At 35.0% G+C, this 21794-nt stretch overlaps 1 protein-coding gene across 1 annotated transcript in view; it reads left to right on the top strand.

The window, feature by feature from the left end:
* SLC9C1 (solute carrier family 9 member C1) overlaps positions 1–21794 on the top strand; it is a gene marked incomplete at its 3' end in the record, with an annotated part of 110783 nt that overhangs the window by 60434 nt on the left and 28555 nt on the right. Inside the window, exons 15-22 of the mRNA XM_082839250.1 lie at positions 5036–5231; positions 8698–8886; positions 9942–10091; positions 11998–12049; positions 13273–13421; positions 17125–17250; positions 18387–18485; positions 19014–19187. Of these exons, the coding sequence (XP_082695376.1) occupies positions 5036–5231; positions 8698–8886; positions 9942–10091; positions 11998–12049; positions 13273–13421; positions 17125–17250; positions 18387–18485; positions 19014–19187 (1135 nt within the window). The remainder of the gene's footprint in view (positions 1–5035; positions 5232–8697; positions 8887–9941; positions 10092–11997; positions 12050–13272; positions 13422–17124; positions 17251–18386; positions 18486–19013; positions 19188–21794) is intronic.

The raw sequence follows: 21794 nt of genomic DNA, 5'->3' as shown, positions 1-21794 counted from the left end.
ATACTGATATCAAAGGCTTGAAATACTATTGTGTTCCTCAAGTTAAACTGGGAGCTTTTAGGCCAGATAATTTATGGAGTTTCTGACCCAGTCTGTCTCATAGAAGTCCACCAGGTCCACTGTGTGGTTATTTCCCTAAGTCCCTAAGTGTATAATTGGGATGAATATACTTAGTGTCTAGCTGAACACAACCATCGCCTTGTTGACCTATATTGTAAGAATCATGGCAGAAATGGCCAAGTGGAACCCTTGGCCAAAATAGTAATGAGAAGCAATATAGCATTCCAGGAGGAGTTTAAAAACTAACGCCAACATTAAAGATTTAAAGGAATTGTAAGTAATTCCCATCATATCCCCTTTAATTTATCTATCTGACATAAACAAATCAGATTATAGTCAATTATCAATTTAAGCAAAAGGTAACCTCAAGTGTAATGCTGTGCCAGATGTGATTTTATTGCTGGAAGAAATTTTAAAAAGCAGTCTGTTCTCTCAACCAAGATGGTGGCATTGAGACCCCTGAACTCAATTCCTTCCATGGACACACCAAACCTACAGCTAAACATGGATGAGTTCTCCTTGAAAGAAATCCAGAAACTATCTGAGCAACTCCTACACATCAAGATAATGAGAAAATACCTACTTTGAAACAGGTAGGAAAGGCTGAGACACACTTTCACCATAAAACTCACCCCCTAGCACAGACATACAATCAGAAGGGAACACACAGCTCCCAGTCTCTCCCAAGAAGCAAAGGGCTTGAGCCAATATCTAGTACCCCAACTTTTAAGACTTCACCCTAGGGGATGGGCCCCCAAAATACCTAGTTCTGAAATCTAATGAGGCTTATAACCACAAAATACACAAGACTAGAGCAGACAAAGAAACAGTTCTTAATGGGTTCATGAGGATGTTGTCTCCTTGGAAGGAGCTTGTGTAAAATTTGGCCCCCTGGATTTTGTGGCTGCCACACAAAGGACACACCTCTTGATTGCCTGGCTCTAGTGGCCAAGGGGGCTTGTATTTTAGGACCCACAGGACTGTAGCAAACAAAGAAACACTTCTTAATGGACTACACCTCCAGGATTCAGTGCAGATGGAGCAGATAGAAATACCCATCTCCCAGTCTTTCCCTGAAAGAAGTCTATTTGCATACCTCAAAAGCTGCTACCTGAGGAGTCCAGTTTCCAATCAGCTTGCATCTAGGTGATGAATGATACTCTCCACAATGCGACACAAACAGGTCTTGGCACATCCTCAACTACTGGGAGCCACTAAGAGCAAATAAGGCAGCTTGGACAATCACGAAGGTCTGAGAGACAACCAAGAGCTCAGGCTAGGCTGAATGATAAGGTTTATCTACACAAGACCAGTCCATCAAGACTGAAAGAGGTGGCTGTTTTATCTAATATGCAGAAACCAACACAGAGCATGAAGGAAAATGAAGAAAGAGAGGAATATGTTCCAAACAAAAAAACAGAATAAAACTCCAGAAACACCTTAATGAAATTTAGATAAGTGATTTATCTCTTAAAGAGATCTATTAGAGTGATTTATCTGTTAGAGAGATCAAAGATGCTCACTAGGGTCAGAAGAAGAATGTATAAACAAAGGGAAAAATTTAACAAAGAGATAAACAATATAAAAATGTCCCAAACAGAAATCACAGAGCTGAAGAATAACTGAGCTGAAACATTCAATAGAGGGGTTTAACAGCAGATGAAATCAAACAGAAAAAAGGATAAGCAAACTCAAAGACAAGGCAGCAGAATTCATCCAATCAGAGGAGGAAAAAAAAGAATGAAAAAGAGTGAAGATAGCTTAAATGACTCATGGGACACCATCAGGTGGACCAGTATTTACATTATAGGGGTCCCAGAAGAAGAGAGAAAGAAAGGGGCAGCAAACTTATTCAAAAAACTAATGACAGGAAACTTTCTTTACATAGGGAAAGAAACAGACATCCAGATCCAGGAAACTCAGTAATTTCCAAATATGATTAATCCAAAGAGACCCACACCAAGACACATTAGGTAATTAAATTGTCAAAAGTTAAAGACAAGGAGAGAATATTAAAAGCAGCAAGAGAAAAACAATTTGTTATATACAAGGGACACACACACACCAATAAGGCTATCAGCATATTTTTCAGCAGAAGCTTTGTAGGTCAGAAGAGAATAGCGTGATATACTCAGAGTACTGAAAGAATAAAAAAAGAAAAAACTACCAACCAAGAATTCCCTACCCAACAAAACTGTTCAGAATTGAAGAAGAGATAATGAGTTTTTCCAGGCAAGAAAAAGCTGAGGAATTCAGCACCCTCAAGGCCAGCCTTACAAGAAATGTTAAAATGGGCTAAAGTCCCTTTCAAGGTAAAATGAATGGGAATTTTTTAATAACAGGAAAACATATCAAAGTATAAATTTCATAAGTAAATAAATATATAGTAAAATTCAGAGTACTCTAATGTTGTAATAATGGTGAGTAAGTCACTTATAAATCTAGTATGAAGGTTAAAAGGCAGAAGTACTAAAAATAACTACAATAATTTGTTAATGGATACACAAGGTAAAAAGATGTAAATTGTAACATCAAAAACATAAAATGTGGAGAGGAGGAGTAAAAATGTAAAGATTTTAGTATGTATTCAAAGTTAAGTTTATCTTAAAATAGACTGTTATAAATATAAACATGTTTTATGTAAACCTCATGGTAACCACAAAGCAGAAAACAATAGTAGATACACAAAAGATAAAGAGAAAGGAATCTAAGCATACCACTACTGAAAATCATCAGTAGATAGGTATGGATTTACTATTGCCATTTGATAATTGTTTTCTTGCTACTTTATATAGTTCTTTGTTCATTTCACATTCTCTTATCTCTTAAATTGATGCAGCCACCGTGGAAAACACTATGGAGACTCCTCAAAAAATTAAAAATGGAACTACCACATGATCTAGCAATCCCACTTCTGAGTATATATCCAAAAGAAATAAAAACAAGATATCAAAGAGATATTTGCACTCCCATTTCACAGTAGCATTATTCACAATAGTTAATATACAAAAATAACGTAAGTGTCCATCAATGGATGAATGGATAAAGAAAATACAATGGAGTATTATTCAACCATGAGAAAGAAGGAATTCCTGCATTTGTGACAACATGGTTGGATCTTGAGAGCATTATGCTAAGTATAAACCAGACTGAGAAAGACAAATACTGCATGGTATCACTTATATGTTAACTCTAAAAATAAGTAAAGTGAAAAAAATGAAATAAAATAATAGATTTTAAAAAGTCAACTCATAGGGACTTCCCTGGTGGTGCAGTGGTTAAGAATCCGTCTGCCAGTGCAGGGGACATGGGTTCAAGCCGTGGTCCAGGAAGATTCCACATGCTGTGGAGCAACTAAGCCCGTGTGCCACAACTACTGAGCCTGCGTGCTGCAACTACTGAAGCCTGTGTGCCTAGACCCCATGCTCCACAACAAGAGAAGCCACCACAATAAGAAGCCCGTGCACCGCAACAAAGAGTAACCCCTCCTCGCCACAACTAGAGAAAGCCTGTGCACAGCAACAAAGACCCAACACAAAAATAAATAAATTAATTCATTCATTAAAAAAAAATAGTCAACTCATAGAAACAGAGAGTAGAAACCAGAGCTGAGGGTTTGTGGAAATAGGGATTGGTAGAAGGTTACAAACTTTCAGCTATAAGGTGAATAATGCCTGAAGATCTAATGTAAGACATGGTGACTATAATTGAGAACACTGTACTTTATAACTGAAATTTGCTAGAGAGTAGAACTTAAATGGTCACACCCCCAAAAAAGAGTTATGTGAGGTGATGGGTGTGTTAATCAACTAGATGGGGGGAATCCTGTCACAATGTATATGTATATACATTGTATTGTATATATACATGTATATATGATGTACACTTTCAATATCTACAATTTTTTATGCCAGTTATACCTCAATATGGCTGAATTTTTAAAAAAAATAGAAAAGGAAAACAGTCTGGAGAGAGGGCTGAGAAGGGCAAAGGCAGTGTTACCATAAACTTAACAAAGCTTACACTCTATGGCTCCTCCCTCACACTGGCACTGCCTGAGGCCTTGGAGGATTTTTGCAATTTGATGACAGCATCATATATGTATTCATAATTTCATCTTCTTTTCCTTAAACAGGGGTCCAAATTGTAAAAATTTCAGGTCCTGCATAACACGGATCTACCTCTAAGAATAGAGAAATAATCCAGCACTTACCCACTCTTCAATCAATAATTGATTAATAATTTCATTTGAGTCTTAGCAATAATAATGCATTATTATACTAGTTGAATAATTTAAAAATAAAATTAAAAATACATTAAGTAATTCCTCTCACCCACAATTCTGTCTAGCATACTCAGTATAAAAATAATTTTTCAAAGCATGTATGTTAATTTAAAGTTTTTGATAAAATATGACCTAACCTGTTCCACTATGACACATGCTGGGATTCGTTCCAGATTATATGCCTTGACAAGGAAAAATGCTCATGATCCATTGCTAAGAGAAAAAACAGGTTATAGAACAATATGTATGATATAATTCCTTTTGTATTTATAAATATGATTATATAAACAAAAATATTGGAAAAATATTCAAACTGGTAATAGTAGCCATCTCTGAGAAGTGAAATTATTAGAAGGTGGGAGAGATTTGCTTTGTTTTTTTTTTAATATTTCCAATTTGAATTATCCCTGTCTTATGATCTGAAGTATTTCTACTAAAAGTATAAGTAAAAATGAATGAGAGGTGAGGAAAGTGAGAAAGAGGGGAAAACAGCCTGAAGATATTTAGCAGAGGAAGAAATTAAAGGAAAGTATATGAAGTAGGATGCCAGAAAGTGTATGGTATTGACAGCTACTTCTCAGAATTAAGCTGGGCTTTGTAGCTGTTGATGATTAGGACAGAACTGAGCATATATTGAAATTAATTCAGTGTAATTATTTTATCAGATAAAACTATCTTTTTTTTTTACAGCCATTGCTTTCTTCGTGTATGTCATAAAATAGTATTTACTGATGAATTTGAGTATGTCGGATATCTTGTGATACTAATGAATATATTTCCTATTATAATTTCTTGGATATCTGTGTTAAATGATATCTATGAGCTTGAATTAGCATATGCTAACTACTCTTTTCTTGCATTTTATATCACGGAGGCACTACTTAAGGTAAGCTAAAATGTGATTTTGTGTGTGTGTGTGTGATATGTCTAACAGGGAGATTTCCTAATTTCATTTTTCAACACTAGCTACAGACAGTTTTCCAAAGGAGTGTATAAAATTCTCCCTCACTCCTCAAACAAATTTATTTTTTAAAGGTGATTTTAGGGTGACAATAGAAAATATTCATACTTTAAGGATTGATTTTGTATTTGCAAATTTTTAATTAGTGTGTGTCAAAGAGATGCAGAGTGAGTTAAAAAGGTATTGGCAAAGTTCTTTAACTTAGCAGAGAGGTGAGCACCTGGATGTTCATTTTATTATTTTTTTTTAATGGAAGATTTTTTCTTTCTTTCTTTCTTTCTTTCTTTCTTTCTTTCTTTCTTTCTTTCTTTCTTTCTTTCTTTCTTTCTTTCTTTCTTTCTTTCTTTCTTTCTTTCTTTCCTTATTTTTGGCTGCTTTGGGTCTTTGTTGCTGCGCACCGGCTTTCTCTAGTTGTGGCACGCCGGGGCTACTCTTCGTTGCAGTGCGAGGCCTTCTCATTGCAGTGGCTTCTCTTGTTGCAGAGCACAGGCTCTAGGTGTGCAGGCTTCAGTACTTGTGGCATGTGGGCTCAGTGTTGTGGCACATGGGCTTAGTTGCTCCACGGCATGTGGGACCTTCCCGGACCAGGGCTTGAACCCGTGTCCCCTGAATTGGCAGGTGGATTCTTAACCACTGCGCCACTAGGGAAGTCCCATTTTATTGTTTTTATACTAGATAGATAAACAGATGGATAAGCAGATTGATAGAAATTCATTTATACTTGAAAAACATTTCATAATTTGATTTGTTAAATCCAGTATAAAGGTAGCTGTTAAATGATGGAAATGTATTGATGGGTCCACAAACATAACAGTATTGTGTCATATGGATCAAGTTGTAATATAAAATATTTTTAGCCAGACGATTTAAATACAAGAATTATATATGATATTCAAACAAAGTGGATGAAATCTCGAATCCTTACTGGAAAATTAAAATGCTACTGCAGAGCTGTGATTGGTGGGGAGAGGGGAATGGCTTCACATTCAATCACATTGTATGTAATAAATTCCAATTAGTTGGAACGACCATAGGAGATGTCACCTAATTAAGAAGAAATAAAGCAATTAGGGTTAGAGTTAGTACCAGGGTGAGTGTGAGTAAAGGATTCCCTAAAATCACTTAATACATACTATAGTGGAAAGAACACCGAGCTGGGATGCAGCAGACTTGGCTCTGGTTTTGGTTTTCTCTGACAGACAGTTAGCTGTTCACCAAGTCACTAAACTTTTCCCAACCTTAGTTTCTTCTTCTGTAAGATATCAGGGTTGGCCTAAATGAGAGGAAATGATCCCTCCAGCTCTGTGGTCTTTGTACTTTGCCAAGTTTAAGCTTCTGTCACAACTGTGCATAGCCATAGCTCCTTCAGTCAGGTCCACTTAAGAGAGCAGAAAAGGACTGCAGAGACTTCGCTACACTTCATAGCTAAGAGGGTACTCCCAAATGTGCAACTCTGTTCTTGTCTTTCCCTTCTATTTAACTCAGGATTCATCTTCACTGCCCGATTTACAAGCTTGCCTTCACTTATTTTCTTTGCTGTCTTTTCTACACAAGTTCAGTTCTGCCCCCTTTGTACTATGCCTATTAAAAATTCATTATGTTAATAACAATAATAAATGATCACTAAGGTACCAGGTATCATTGCAATTATAACATTTCAAATCCTTAAGTTAGCCCTTTAATGTAGATATATATTATGACTTGCATTTTACAGATGAGGGACCTGAGTCTCTGAGAAGCTGTTTAAGGTCACATAGCTAATGATAGTAGAGTTTGGATCCAACCCCTCAAAGTTTGTGTTCTTTCTAATACACAATTATACCTTAAACTTTCCTTCTTGTATTTTCAAACTTTTCCCAAAACACTCCTCAACCTATTAGAGTAATGGATCTTTTGAAACTTTCTCAGAGGAAGAGTAATCACTCTTCTATATCTGAGTGCTGGAGGCTTCCATTACCTGAATTTCTAACCATTCTTTAACAACCTTATATTTAACAAACCCTCTTCCTTTGAAGCCTACACTATCCTTTTATACCAAGCTCTTCCTCTCCTGGGGCTGTATTCTATTGACCTCCAAAAAACTCCTTCACATTTCCAAATACTGGGCATCTGGATAAAGTCTTACTGTTGATACCAGTTCTTTCAAGTTCCTAAGAGAATGATCTAACCTATATTCTGTTTCAATAAGAAGGAAATGAGACATCTACAGTAGCTGAATGGTGCCTTGAGCAGGACCTCACAAGAGGTCCTCCCTAGATTCAGCACTGAATTTCCTCAGCCCCGCCAAATGTGAGCAGACTCAAGGGAAATGACTCTCTACCACTAAACACACAACAGTCTGTTTACAAACAAGCATGACAGTTTCTTAATTTGTAATCGAGCTTACACTTTCCCTGGCGTAAATAGGTCTGTCTCCTACAGTCTCTGAATCATAGTGAGTAGGGGGATCAGGCTGCTAAAAAAGACAAATTAATCAAATTTACAAATCAGTATCTTAAGTTTTATGATAGAGACCTACACAGGGTGCTATGGGAAAAAAATGGAGTTCATTACACAGAATAGTAGGTTTAGAGAAGGAAGGCTATTAAGGAAAGGAGATGCTTGAGTTGAATTCTGAATAATGAATAGGAGTCAAAGTAGGGAGTATGTGAGTGGACAACAAGAACAAGGGAAAACTTAGAAGCAACAATGTGACACATACAAGGAACAATATTCCTAATGACAGGAGCTTAGGGATGGGTTGGTCACGATGCAGATTGGAGAGATGTTAAATCTGTGAGGAGGATATGGAAAATGAGACAGGAGACACAGACGTGAATTAAATAATAAAGGGCCTCATGGGTCAGGCTATCTCAACCACTTCCCTGGCATCAACTACCATTCATAGTCTAATGATTCCCAAACTCATGTCTCCAGCTCAGATTTTATTCCGAGCCTCAGATCATATAGACAACTGATGACTGGATCTCTTCAATAAAATACTGTGCAAACATCTCAAACAGCATATTCAAAACAAATGTATCATCTCTAAACCTACTCTTGCTTCAAAATTCCCCTGGAAACCTAATTTCCCAGGCTGGATTCCACAATCATTTTTGACCACTCCTACTCTCTTAGTTATAGTAGGTTTTCAATAAAAATTTTTTAAATAAATAAAGAATGAATTAATAAGTTAGTAGGTATTTTGAATATTTTATCTCTTGGAATAGATATTTCAATATTTTAACCATTTAATTTCAAGTTGATATGATCACTTCCTAGTATTTTAGACAAGTAGAATGTTAAGGTAGATCAGAGAAAAACCTAACTAGTAATGTTTCAGTTATTATGGAAAATGGTGTAGTAAAAGCAAAAACAAATAAGATAATATAATTTCTTTTTAAATCGACAGATAGCAGCAATGAAGAAGGAATATTTTTTACATGCCTGGAATCTATTTGAGTTAACAATTACATTAATTGGCATCATAGATGTAATGCTTATTGAGACAAATTCCATTAATTATCATACTTTTGATTTGATTCAAACAGTGGCCTTTATAAAAGTTGTTCGATTTCTTCGTGTTCTACGCATTTTGAAGGTAAAGAACTATTAAATCATGCAGTTTCGAACTGCTCCTGACTGCTTCATGAATTATGGACTAAAATCAGTTTACTAGTGTTATGGTTTCTACTTTCTGTTGGGCTGATGTTTATATTTTAGATCCCTTTGACAAATTAAATTTTATAACAGATTATATTATGAATATCCAAGTTATATTAGAAATTTGTTTAGCACATGAAAGTACAGAAATACTCATCACAGCTTCTCCTTTGAATAGAGAGCACATGAAAACTCCAAAGTAATGTTTATTCTTATGAATACCTGAAATAAATGATGGAAATCAACAAAACAAACCATGTAGCGACAAAGCAAATAGTATACATTCATACAAATTAAAAAACCGAAAAATACACATTCTGTGTTATATAAACTCATAATATAAAATCACAGCATCAAAAATGACCTTTGACTGTCTAATTAATGTCTTCCTATAACAAGTATAATGAGTAGTTATTTATTTCTATATGAGTGTGGAGATTATGGAGCATGGACTTAGGGATCAGCCAACTCTGCTGAAGTTAGGAGACTGTACAAGGGTAACAGTTAACCTGGGGACTTAAACCCTCAGCAAAGAAACAATGAAAAGTTAATTGTGGGGCCAAACAGGGAGTATAGTTGTGGTGGACTCTCACTCAAATGAACCATCTAGTGAACAGTTTAGTGGGAAGTTTAGCAGGTAAAAGTGACAGTACTTTATAGATGGTCATTTTATGGCCTAAACCCAGAAGATTAATCACATTGTTTTCCAAGAATTTAAACCAGTTGAAAATAGCATGCAATTCTCTCTAAGGGAAATAAGTAAAGAATAAAGTCTTAACCTCACAGAGACATCTAATATTATTAGTTACGGGGAAATAGCTCTAGCCATGAAATTATAGAGATACTATGAATAAAATAACCAAGAATCTTGACAAGTTACTATAGTTACCATTGAGAGCATGTCATTTTTTATTAATACCTATTTTAAACTAACCAACATAAAATCAACTATAATTTGTACAATTTATATTAAATAGTGGTCCTGTTTTTTAGCTCGTAACACCAAAGTTGCTGCAGATATTAGATAAAAAGATGAGTCATCAGCTGTCCTTTAAGTATGCTATACTAAAAGGATATATCCAAGGTGAAGCAGACATAATGACTATAATTGATAAGATTGCAAGTTCTAAACAGATTAAACAGGTGAGGAAAACTTTAAATACTAAGAAAATGGTTTATGTTCCTCACCCCTCAGTCTCCCTCACCCATCATGTCTTCTGTCTATATATGACCTTTGATTCCTGGTTTGCTAAGAATTGTCTGTAAAAACTGAAACTGATCAACATTTAGATTACTCAAAAGGCTCCTTACTGAAGTGTCTATGCCATATTAACAAGTTATGAGGCTCTTGGAGCACATCCTTTTGTCCTTGTGGAGCTGTCATGAAACCTGTGTGCAGCGGTCAGCTTCTCTCAATGCAAGTTCCAGGATCTGTCAGGCTACAGATGCATTAAATAGGAAATATTGGAGGACGATAAGTGATGGCAGGGTTGAGCCAACGGACCTTCCTCATAATTCCCAAAGGCTCCTTCTATTTCTCTATATCCCTGATTTTCCCACAGTAAATAATGAAAGAAGTAAAGGATGGGGATATGGCAAATGGAAAGGAGTACCAATAACTTACTTAGAGGGAAATCACATCTAATTCTCTCATTATACAGAAGAGAAAAATGAAGCCAAGAGAGGTTAAATGATTATGCCAAAGTCACACACATAGCTAATAAACAGCAAAGAGAATGCTAGGGCCTAAGTTCTAGACCTTATTTTTCATTTTCTCAATTAGGCAGATTATATGTCCCCACAAATTTGCCAGCTATGTGGAATTAAGCAGTCACCTTTCAAGATAATTTAGAACATTTGAATGCTATAGTCTTTTTTTTTTTTTTTTTTTTTTTTTTTTTGCTGTACGCGGGCCTATCACTGTTGTGGCCTCTCCCGTTGCGGGGCACAGGCTCCGGACGTGCAGGCTCAGAGGCCATGGCTCACGGGCCCAGCCGCTCCGCGGCATGTGAGATCTTCCCAGACCGGGGCACGAACCCGTGTCCCCTACATCGCCAAGCGGACTCTCAACCGCTGCGCCACCAGGGAAGCCCTGAATGCTATATTCTATATGCTATATGTCCAAAGCTTTGTAGTTGAGAACATTGACACTCAATATGTAGTTGAATACAGAGAGCTGTATCTTTTCTCTCTTCACCACCTGTAACTATAAAACTATTTTGCTGCATTTTATTACCTTTATAACCACTCATATTGAGGATACACAGTAAAAAATACAGAAGGACTTGAATCTCTAAGATATTGGCCAGTTTCAGTCCTCATTTCTGCTCCCACATAGTTTGGTTAAAACTTCTATCTCATTTAAGGTTGAAAGCCACACCTGTTTCCGAAATTTGGAGGCTATCAAAAATTGAATGGGAGAGTACTAGCATGCCTGCAGTTTTCAGAATCAATAATATCCTAAAGTAAGTTACTTTAAGAAAAAATATATGACTTACCTTTAGGCTTCTCAAAATTAGCCTAGGTAATGCCGCTTCTTATCCTCTCCACCACTCTTGCTAGAGTAAAATAAAATTCATTGCACAAAATTCAATTCTAATTCCTGAAAAATTTCCCATCATATTTTTCTTTAAAGTTATTTTTTTAATTCAGTTTATTTATTTATTTTTGGCTGCGTTGGGTCTACATTGCTGCTTGCAGGCTTTCCCTAGTTGCAGTGAGTGGGGGCTACTCTTCGTTGCAGTGCGCAGGCTTCTCACCACAGTGGCTTCTCTTGTTGCGGAGTACAGGCTCTTGGCACACGGGCTTCAGTCGTTGTGGCACGCAGGCTCAGTAGTTGTGGAGCATGGGCTTAATTGCTCCACAGCATGTGGGATCTTCCCGGACCAGGGCTTGAACCCATGTCCCTGGCATTGGCAGGCGGATTCTTAACCATTGCACCACCAGGGAAGCCCTAAAGTTATTAATTTAGGTTAAAAATTCATCAGTTGCAAATGTAAAGACATTTTATAACAGTTTTGTTTCCCAAAACATTTCTTTTGTTCCGTAGATGTTATTAAGGAGGATAACGAAGAATACAGGACATGCTATGGAAGAGCTAGGTAGGTACCTCTCACCCTAAAGATCTAACATGACCATCTCTTATCATCGTTTCTTCAGAGAGGCAATGGTTTTGATAACAAAACTGATCTTTGAGGAGACCTACTTACTATCAATAATAAAATGAATAACTTCAACAATCAACATGATCGTATCTTTGGCTGGATGAGAATAGTGTAATATTACCCCTCCACATTTGTTCTCTCTGCCTTATACCACAATGAAGGACTCTTAATTTCTGTTTAAAGAAAACACATTTGCATGCCATGGTTATGCATGTCTTTATGACCTTATAAATTCTGTTTTCTTCCAAACATACCTTCCTGAGCAACACAAGGAAAGAAGCTATTTTTTCCTCTGTTTGCCACAGAGTTGCCATCTGACAATTTAGGCTTTAAAACGAGTTGAAATCGGAACAGAGCCTCACAGATCGCTGATGTGACTGCTAGGAGACTCAGTGCCCAAACGTGACAACAGCCTGTTCTCTGAATCACACCAATTCATGGTCCTAGTGCAGCACAAATCCTGGGAGTGAGACAGACACATCCCTATAGCACAGTGTTTACATGTATGGAGAAGAAGGGGGTTTGGTACAAGATGGTGGACAACAAAAGAACACAGCAAGCCTGGGAATGAGGCCAAGCATGAGAGATCTTGCATGGCAGATGGTTGTCAAGCCAGACAAGAGGTCATGACCAAGAAAAAGTCCTAAGTGGATGAAACTCTCATGGGCATCCAGGAATCCACATCAGACAGGCAGGAGAACATAGATGAGTGATCTAGATGCCCAGGCAGGACAGGTGGAAATGACCCAGGAGGAGTGAGAGAACTTGATCAGAAGCCATATTTAAGCACACAGTCTGTAGTCAGAAATCTTCATTTAAACAGAATGAAAAATTGGGTCATGAACTCCAGACCTAGAGCCCAGGAGAGCCTCTCAGTGTCCAGCATAGATGTTTCAGTATAATTTTGATCCTAGGACTAGGGCTGTCTGTCCTTCACGGGCTTAGACACAGGTATGGGCTGCCAACAAGAAAATGTCAGGCAGAATTCTGTAACTACTGGTGAATTTTGATTGATTGTAGAGACCTCTTCAGGGAGAGATACATTTCCCTGTGGTGAGGGTTATACTCCATGAGTTTAAAGAAGAAATATTAGCTTACTGTCCACATGAAATATTTAAGCAATGTCCTATTTCCTCTGAAAATATTTTGTTATTTTTCAGGCTACTTAGAGTATGACCACCCAGAAATCGCTGTCACTATGAAAACAAAGGAGGAGATTAATGTCATGCTCAGTTTGGCTAGAGAAATTGTTAAAGTTTTCAGGTTAAAAGGAATTCTTCATAAAATTGAAGGTTTTGAAATTAATAAGGTATGGTAGAATATTTTCAAAACAAATATACTTACTTGATATATAGTTATTTATGATCATCAAACCTACTTTTGGCTCTTTCCAATATAGGCCATTCCTGCAATATAAATATATAACTTAAAATAGTTGTCTAAAGAAAAGCACCTATCAAAGAGAGTTTCCTTCCTGCAGTTCTATTGGTCTACTTCCCTTTCCTTTCTTGCCATAGTGAGGGACAACTTCTTTCTATGCTTTACACCCAGACTAAAGGTATAATGAAACTATTCCTCATCCTAGGCTAAACTGGGTATCAATATGTTCCTGGGAGTTACCTGTGACACTCAAACTACTTTTTCCATAAAAACTATGATTTATAAGAACACTCAATTATAGGGTAAGAATTAATTACATTTCCTTTCTCTAAGTTATTTAAATGGTACTGTGACATGTAAAAAGTTAGAGAGGGTCCCAACTCATTCTGTAAGTATAAAATTTATTCCCCAAATCGAGAATAGTATAAGGGGAAAAAAGTTATTATACTTGTGAATACATATATAAAACTTTTTAACACAATAGTAGCTAGTTGAATCTGGCATAATACACTATGACTAAGAAGGTTTTGTCTCCCAAAATAGCTATATAACTCACTTATTAAGAGATCAAAGAAGAAAAGTCATTTGATAAAATCCAACTCTCATTCAGAATGTTCAAAGGCTAATAAAAGAAGTAACATCCTTAACTGGATAAAAAGTATCTATTAAAAATCTGAAGCAAACATTGTATTAGATGGCAAAACATTTAGAATTATTCCCATTAAAGTCAGAACAGTACCATTTCAGGTAGTGAATGCTGTGCTTGTAAGTCTTAGCCAGATCAAGAAGAAAAATAAAAGGAACTTGAGAGATGGAAGTTTTGGAAAAAGAATAAAACTGTTATTTCCTATTGATTGTTTAATCTAAAACCCTAGAGAATTAACTTAAAATTGATAATATAGGATCAATAAAATAATTCAATAGGGTTTCCAGAAACAAGATCAACTTTCAAAATTATTCCACAACTAAAGAAAATGTGGAAAAATATTGTATTCACAATAGCAATTAAAAACTCTAAATCCTTAAGAATGAACCTAAGGTAAAATATGTATAACACCACATGGCAAGAACTAAAAGGCATAAAAAAAAATAAGTCTCCTTGAAAACAGGACCATGGAAATTATAGCATCTGAGGAATAGAAAGTAAAAGATAGAAGAAAAGTGAGCAGAGTCTAAGGGACCTGTGAGATACCATCAAGTGGACCAACACATGCAATGTATATGTCCCAAGAAGACAAGAGAGAGAGAAAGGAACAGACAGGAAATTTAAAGAAATATTGGCTGAAAACTTTCTAAATTTGATGTAAGGCATGAATATTAACATCCAGGAAGCTCAGTGAACTTCAAGTAGGGTGAACTCAAATAGACCCACATCAAGGCACATTGTAATCAAATTGCTGAAAGATAAAGAGAGAATTTTGAAATCAGCAATAGAGAAAAAATTCATCACATACAAAGGATCCTCAATAAGATTATCAGCAGATTTCTCATCAGAAACTTTGGAGACCAGAAGAAAATGGGCTGATATATACAAAGTACTAAAAGAAAAAATAGTCAACTAAGAATCCTATATCCAGCAAAAATGTCCTTAGAAGTGAGAGGGAAATTAAGACACTTTCAGACAAACAAAATCTGAGGGAGTTCATTACCACTATACCTGCCCTGAAAGAAATTCTAAAACATGTCATGAAGATTGAAATGAAAGGACACTGAACAATAACTCAAACCCATAGGAAGAAATAAAAATCTCAGTAAAGGTAAATACATGGGCAATTATTAAAGCTAGTATTATTGTAATAATTGTATCTGACTCCATTTTTTTTGTTTTCTACATGATTTAAGAGAGTAATATATTTTTAAAGTAATTATTAGTCTAAAAGCTAGAATTATTACAGCTTTGGCTTGTAATGTCATATTTAAGAGATGAATGCATTTTTAAAAATATTTAGTTTGTGTTTTGGACAGACAACACATAAAGATGTAATATTATGACATCAACTGCAAGGGGTGGGGATGAAGCTGTTAAAGGAGCAGAGTTTTGTATGTTATGGAAGTTAAACTGTTATAAATTCAAATTAGAGTGTTATATTCTAGGATGCTAAATGTAACCCCTGTGGTAATAGAAAAGAAAATAACTAAAGAATTACATATAAATAAATGAGAAAGGAGTTTTAAGTGTTTCACTACAGAAAATCAACTAAATACAAAAGAAGAGAGTAATGCAGAAAATGAGAGACAAAAAAGGATACAAGATAATGAAAAGATGATCCATAAAAAGGTAGAGGAAATTTTCAAAATAAATATATCCAAAAAAGTGCTCATGTTCAGAATATATAAAAATATCTTACAAATCAATAAGAACAGGACAGAAAATTCATTTTTTAAAAAAAAAATCAGCAAAAGATATGAACAGGCACTTCCTAACAGAGAATATTCTAGAGGCCAATAAACATAAGAAAAGATGCCAAATATCATCATCATAAGCTTAATGCAAATTAAACCCAAAAGTAAATACAAATACACAACCATCAGAATACTTAAAATTAAAATAAAAACAAAAATACTGGCAATACCAAGTGTCGGCAACTGGAACATTAGAGTGGGAATATAAACTGATGCAATCACTTTGGAAAATTATTTGGCAGAATCTACTAAATTTGGACATATACATATCTTAAGACCCAGAAATTAGATTATATAACCATATATACAACAGAAATGAGTACATATGTACAGCAAACAAGTATTCACTGCAGCATTTCAAAAGTCCAAAACTGGAACAGCCCAAATGTCAATCAACAACAGATAAATAAAGCTGTGGTATATTCATAAAATATAATACTACACAACAGTGAAAATGAAATGAATGAATGTTTACTCCTTGCAACATTATAGATGAATCTCAGAAACATAATGTTGAGCAGATGAAACCAGACACAACTAAGTACATACTCGTTGATTTCATGCAGATAAAGTTCAAAACCAGACAAAGCTAAACTATGGTAATAGAAAAAGAGTGATTAATTTGGGGTAGGAGTAATGACTAGAAGAGAACATAAGGGAGGATTCTAGGGTTCAATAAATGTTTTATTTTTTAATCTGGGTGCTGGTTACGCAGATATTTTCATGTGGTAAATGTTCTTTGATGGACATTATGATTTGTGCACTTTTTGCATATGTGCTATACTTCGGTAAAAGATTTATTTATTTTTCTTAGTTTCTGCTTTATAACAAAGTGAATCAGCTATACATATACATATATCCCCATATCTCCTCCCTCTTGCATCTCCCTCCCATCCTCCCTATCCCACCTCTCTAGGTGGTCTCAAAGCACCGAGCTGATCTCCCTGTGCTATGCGGCTGCTTCCCACTAGCTATCTATTTTACATTTGGTAGCTGGGACGAAGTGAGAGAGTGGCATGGACATATAAGATTTACTTTTAAAAGTAGTCTGTGACTTCAGAATAATGATAACATAGAAAAATGCTATAACGGGAGAGGTTGAAGGTTTCCATGGAAGAACAAAAATCTCAGAAGAGCAAGAAAAGGAAATAGTATAAAACCATAATTGTTTTAAACATTCTGTGAACACCAATTTTGTTCATCTCCTTTCTTAACTTTTGTGGTTTTAGTTAATAATGGCCAGAAAAAGAGAGATACTTGATCTTCAACCTATGTACAAACCTCTTACCGTTGACAAAGCACTCTATCATATTCCATGGCTAGATAAAGACCAAGACTATATAAGCTTTATTCAGGTAATATTTGTATTTGCTAGTAATACTATCTCTAACGTATCAGCAAATGATATTTTAAAAGGTAAAGATTTAACCATGATACTCTTCAGTTTTAAATTACCTAAATGTCATTGATTACCTGTAGGATAAAATCAAAATCTCTTTGAATGACATGCAAAGTTCTCCCACAACCTGCCTCCTGCCTACCTCTCCATCTTTACTTTCTGTTACCCATGTGTCATATACCCCATAATCTATTTATACTGAACCACTCATGGTACCCCAAGAACTTTATACTGTTCTTTAAGTCCATTCCTCTGTGAGTGCTATTTACTTATCTTGAAATGCTCTTTGCTTTCATTTTTTCCCCCAAAACCTCCTCTGCTTATTGCTTCTCTGGAAACACCCCCACCACAGGTACTCTGAAAAGCAGGCTTTAGAGTCAAATACCCCACCAGTAGAAGAACATCCTATGGTCCATCCAGAGTTTGGAAGACCAAAGGAATCACCACTGTTACTGTATATCTTTATTATAGCATCATTACATTATATTACAATTATTATCTTTACATCTCTCTCCCCTACTATAATTTTTACCTCATCCAGCATTTGAATACTCAACTCCTACCATGTAGCATCTCACATAGCGGGTGTTCAGTAAGTGTTTGTGGGATGAACAAATAAAGAGATTTAACCTGTTCTATTAACATCTTTTTCTATATCAAATAAGTAACAAAAGACAAATTATGTTTTTTTCACCTGCTTAAAATATTTTGAATGAATGAATTTTTTTATTACTTCATCAGCTGTTTAGAGCATGAGTATGTATAAGACACATATGTGCCATTAGCTTCTATCTGTCCTATCTTTCATCCAAATGAAATATTTTCATCCTTCTACTACATTCTTATTCCTAGATTAGATTGTTTTTTAATCTACGTATGAACACCCCATCTGAAATTACATATACCTGTGAATATCCACCTTCTTCTGTTAGCCATAATTCCTATTTTCTCTTACAAATTTATTACTAACACAAAATTTCAGATATTTTAAAGTAACATTTACTTTAAAAATGTACAACTTTTTAAAAAATGTAAACTCCAATCACCACTAAAATATTATTTATGGCTTATGTATTTGGTGATATTTTTTAGGAAAGATCCAGAGTTGTAACATTTGATTGTGGAAATGATATATTTGAAGAAGGTGATGAGCCCCAAGGAATTTATGTAATTATTTCAGGCATGGTAAAGGTAAGGCAGAGACATTTATAAATGCCCTTGTGAGCACTAGTTAAAAAGTTACATAATACAGAATAAATACCTTTCAATGTTAAGAACTCCATTATTCCTTTTTTTGGACAGCAGCTGTTATCCAAACAACAATTTTCTTCCTCAGACACAATGATAATACCAGCCATCACCTTTAAGTCATACGTTGCTATTGATAACAAGAAACCTCAAAGGATCAGCATTAAGATGGAAAGTTATAATATACATTGTTATTTATCTTATGTTTGAGTTGGGCTTTTAGCCATTCTAAGACAGGTATAGGTTGAGTGAGTAGGTGGGATCAGAAAGATCAGAGTATTTAAGAATGCTTTTTTTCCAAGTCATTGCTAATTTAATAAATTCACTTTAAAAGTTATGAGTAATACGTGTTCTCAAACAATATATAAATATTAAAACTGTTAAAACCAAAGGGGGAAAAAGCCATAAATTAAATAGTTTTGGTAAATTAACTGGCCTATGTATTTTTTTTCTTTCTTTGTTCCTGAACAGCTTCAAAGATCAAAGCCAGGTTTGGGAATTGACCAAATAATCTGGGAGTCAGAGGAGAAAGATTACCAAATAACTTACACAGACTTTGTGATCAGTGGGGCAATAATAGGAGAGCTAAACTGCTTGACTAATGAACCTATGAAATATTCTGCCACCTGCAAAACTGTAGTGGAGGTCAGAAAACATCACCTAATGTCTTACTGTTGTACTTTGTTAAATATCTAGTACAAAATTTAAGGTTATTTTTGTACTTGTATATGTTTACAGTCTAGCGACAATTTTTTTAAAAATAAGGATGATAAAGAAATAAAACTTGTTATAAAATTTTATGAACACACTATAATGTCCTAACAAAATGGTTTGTAAAATTAACCTACCATATTGAAACAAGGATTTAACCAGAAAAACTGGTTATATGAGATGTCTCATGGGAAAATTAGATGGGATATGTTAACTATCAATACCATAATTTGGAGGGTAAGGAAGGGAACAAGTCAAAGAGCTGGGGTTTATTACTAGAAAAGTTGAGCAAAGTGGACGGAAGTTTCCTGACACACAATTGAGGACAAAATCCTCAAAGCAGCAGAGACTTCCACTGGCCTAATGTGAACTCAGAAAAAATAATGACTGTAAATAATTGAACCTCCAAAATATATAAAAACCCATAAGTCGATAATGACACCTATTTTTTTATTCCATAAAGGTTGCTAGGATATCAATTTATGTCTCTGAAAATGGATTGCTTCTTTTTTTTAAAGGACCGTGTTTTATTTATTATTTTTTTACTATATATATATATATATATATATATATATATATATATATATATATATATATATTTTGGCCATGCTACACAGCTTGCGGGATATTAGTTCCCCAACCAAGGGTCAAACCCGGACCCCTGGCAGTGGAAGCCCGGAGTCCTAACCACTGGACCACCAGGGAATTCTGGATTGCTTCTTTTAAAAAAGAAAAAATTAAACATTTATCTTGCCTTTCCTCTATGAACTCTTTCAAGGAAGCTAAAAAGAAAAAAAAATGATGAAAAATTCTTCTGTGTAGAAGAATTCCAGCTAACAAATATAGAATGACAGAATTAGAATATCTCCATTTTGCCATCCCTAATGAAGTAATAAAACCTCTGTCAGAATGTCTATCATCAAAAAGTCTACAAATAACAATGGGACTTCCCTGCCAGTCCAGTGTTTAAGACTCTGTGCTTCCACCGTAGGGGCCCCAGGTTTGATCCCTGGTTGGGGAACTAAGATCCCACATACTGCAAGGTGTGGTCAAAAAGTGAAAAAAAAAAAAGTCTGCAAATAACAAATGTTGGTGAGGATGTGGATAAAGGGATGCCTAGTACACTGTTTGTGGGAATGTAAATTTGTGCCACTATGGAAAACAGTATGGAGGTTCCTAAAAACTAAAAATAGAGCTACCATATAATCCAGGAATTCTGCTCTTGGATAGGTATATGAAGAAAATGAAAACATTAATTCGAAAAGATACATGTACCTCAGTGTTCACAGCAGTATTATTTATAACAGCCAAAACATGGAAGCAACCTAAGTGGTAATATATATATATATATTATATACATATATATGGTAATATTACTAAGCCATAAAAAAAGAATGAAATTCTGCCATTTGCAACAACATGGTTGGACCTGGAGGGTATTACGTTTAGTGAAATAAGTCAGAGAAAGACAAATACTATAAGTTATCACTTATATGTGGAATGTAAAAAAAGAAAACAAACAAATTAATATGACAAAACAGAAATGGACTCACAGATACAGGAAACAAATTAGTGGTTACCAATAGGGAGAGGGAAGGGGTTGGGACAAAATAAGGGTAGAGGATTAAGAGGTACAAACTACTATGTATAAAATAAATAAGCTACAAAAATATATTGCACAGTACAGGGAATAGAGTCAATACTTTGTAATAACTTTAAATGGAGTATAATCTATAATAATATTGGATCACTATGTTGTACACCTGAAACTAGTATAATATTGTAGATCAACTATGCTTCAATTTTAAAAATTGGGCAAAGGATTTGAACAGATACTTCACAAAAGAATATACAAATTGCCCATAAACACATGAAGAAAATAATCAATATCATTAGCTCTCAGAGAAATGCAAATTAAAATCATGATAAGTTATCACTACACACCTACTACATTGGCTAAAAATAAAAAAACTGAACAGTGTATTAGCAAGGATGTGAAGCAACTGAAATTCTCATACATGGCTAGTTAAAGGGTAAAATGTTACAACTTCATCTGAAAACAGTTTGGCAGTTTCTCATAAGGTTAAATACACACTTACCCTATTACCCAGCAACCCCACTCATAGATACTTACTAAGAGAAATTAAAACCAACATACACAATGTCTTCTGTATTCATAGCAGCTTATTCCTAATAGCCAATAGTCTGTTCATTGTTAGTATCCGCATTTTATTTGACCAAAGCACTCGCTTCCCTCAAATAATGTGTTTTTAGAAATACTTATGTCTTTAGAAAAGGTTAAATGATCTTTGATACTTGGTTTTCTATTTTTTTCAGAATCTGTAAGAATAATAAAGAACCTCTCATTGGATCATGTAGTCTTTTAGTGCTTAGTGTATGACAAGATTGCACAAATATTTACTAAATAGATACATTTTATTAGGTTTCCAGGAAATAACATGAATCTATATAATTGAAATTATTAGCTTTAATGTTACATATATAAATGGGAAAACCTCATTTCATTAAATCATGGGTGCA

Source organism: Leucopleurus acutus (assembly GCF_964270905.1).
Source record: "Leucopleurus acutus genome assembly, chromosome: 5".
NCBI lineage: Eukaryota > Metazoa > Chordata > Mammalia > Artiodactyla > Delphinidae > Leucopleurus > Leucopleurus acutus.
The sequence above is the reverse complement of the archived record's forward strand: the minus strand, read 5'-3'. Positions and strand labels throughout refer to the sequence as shown.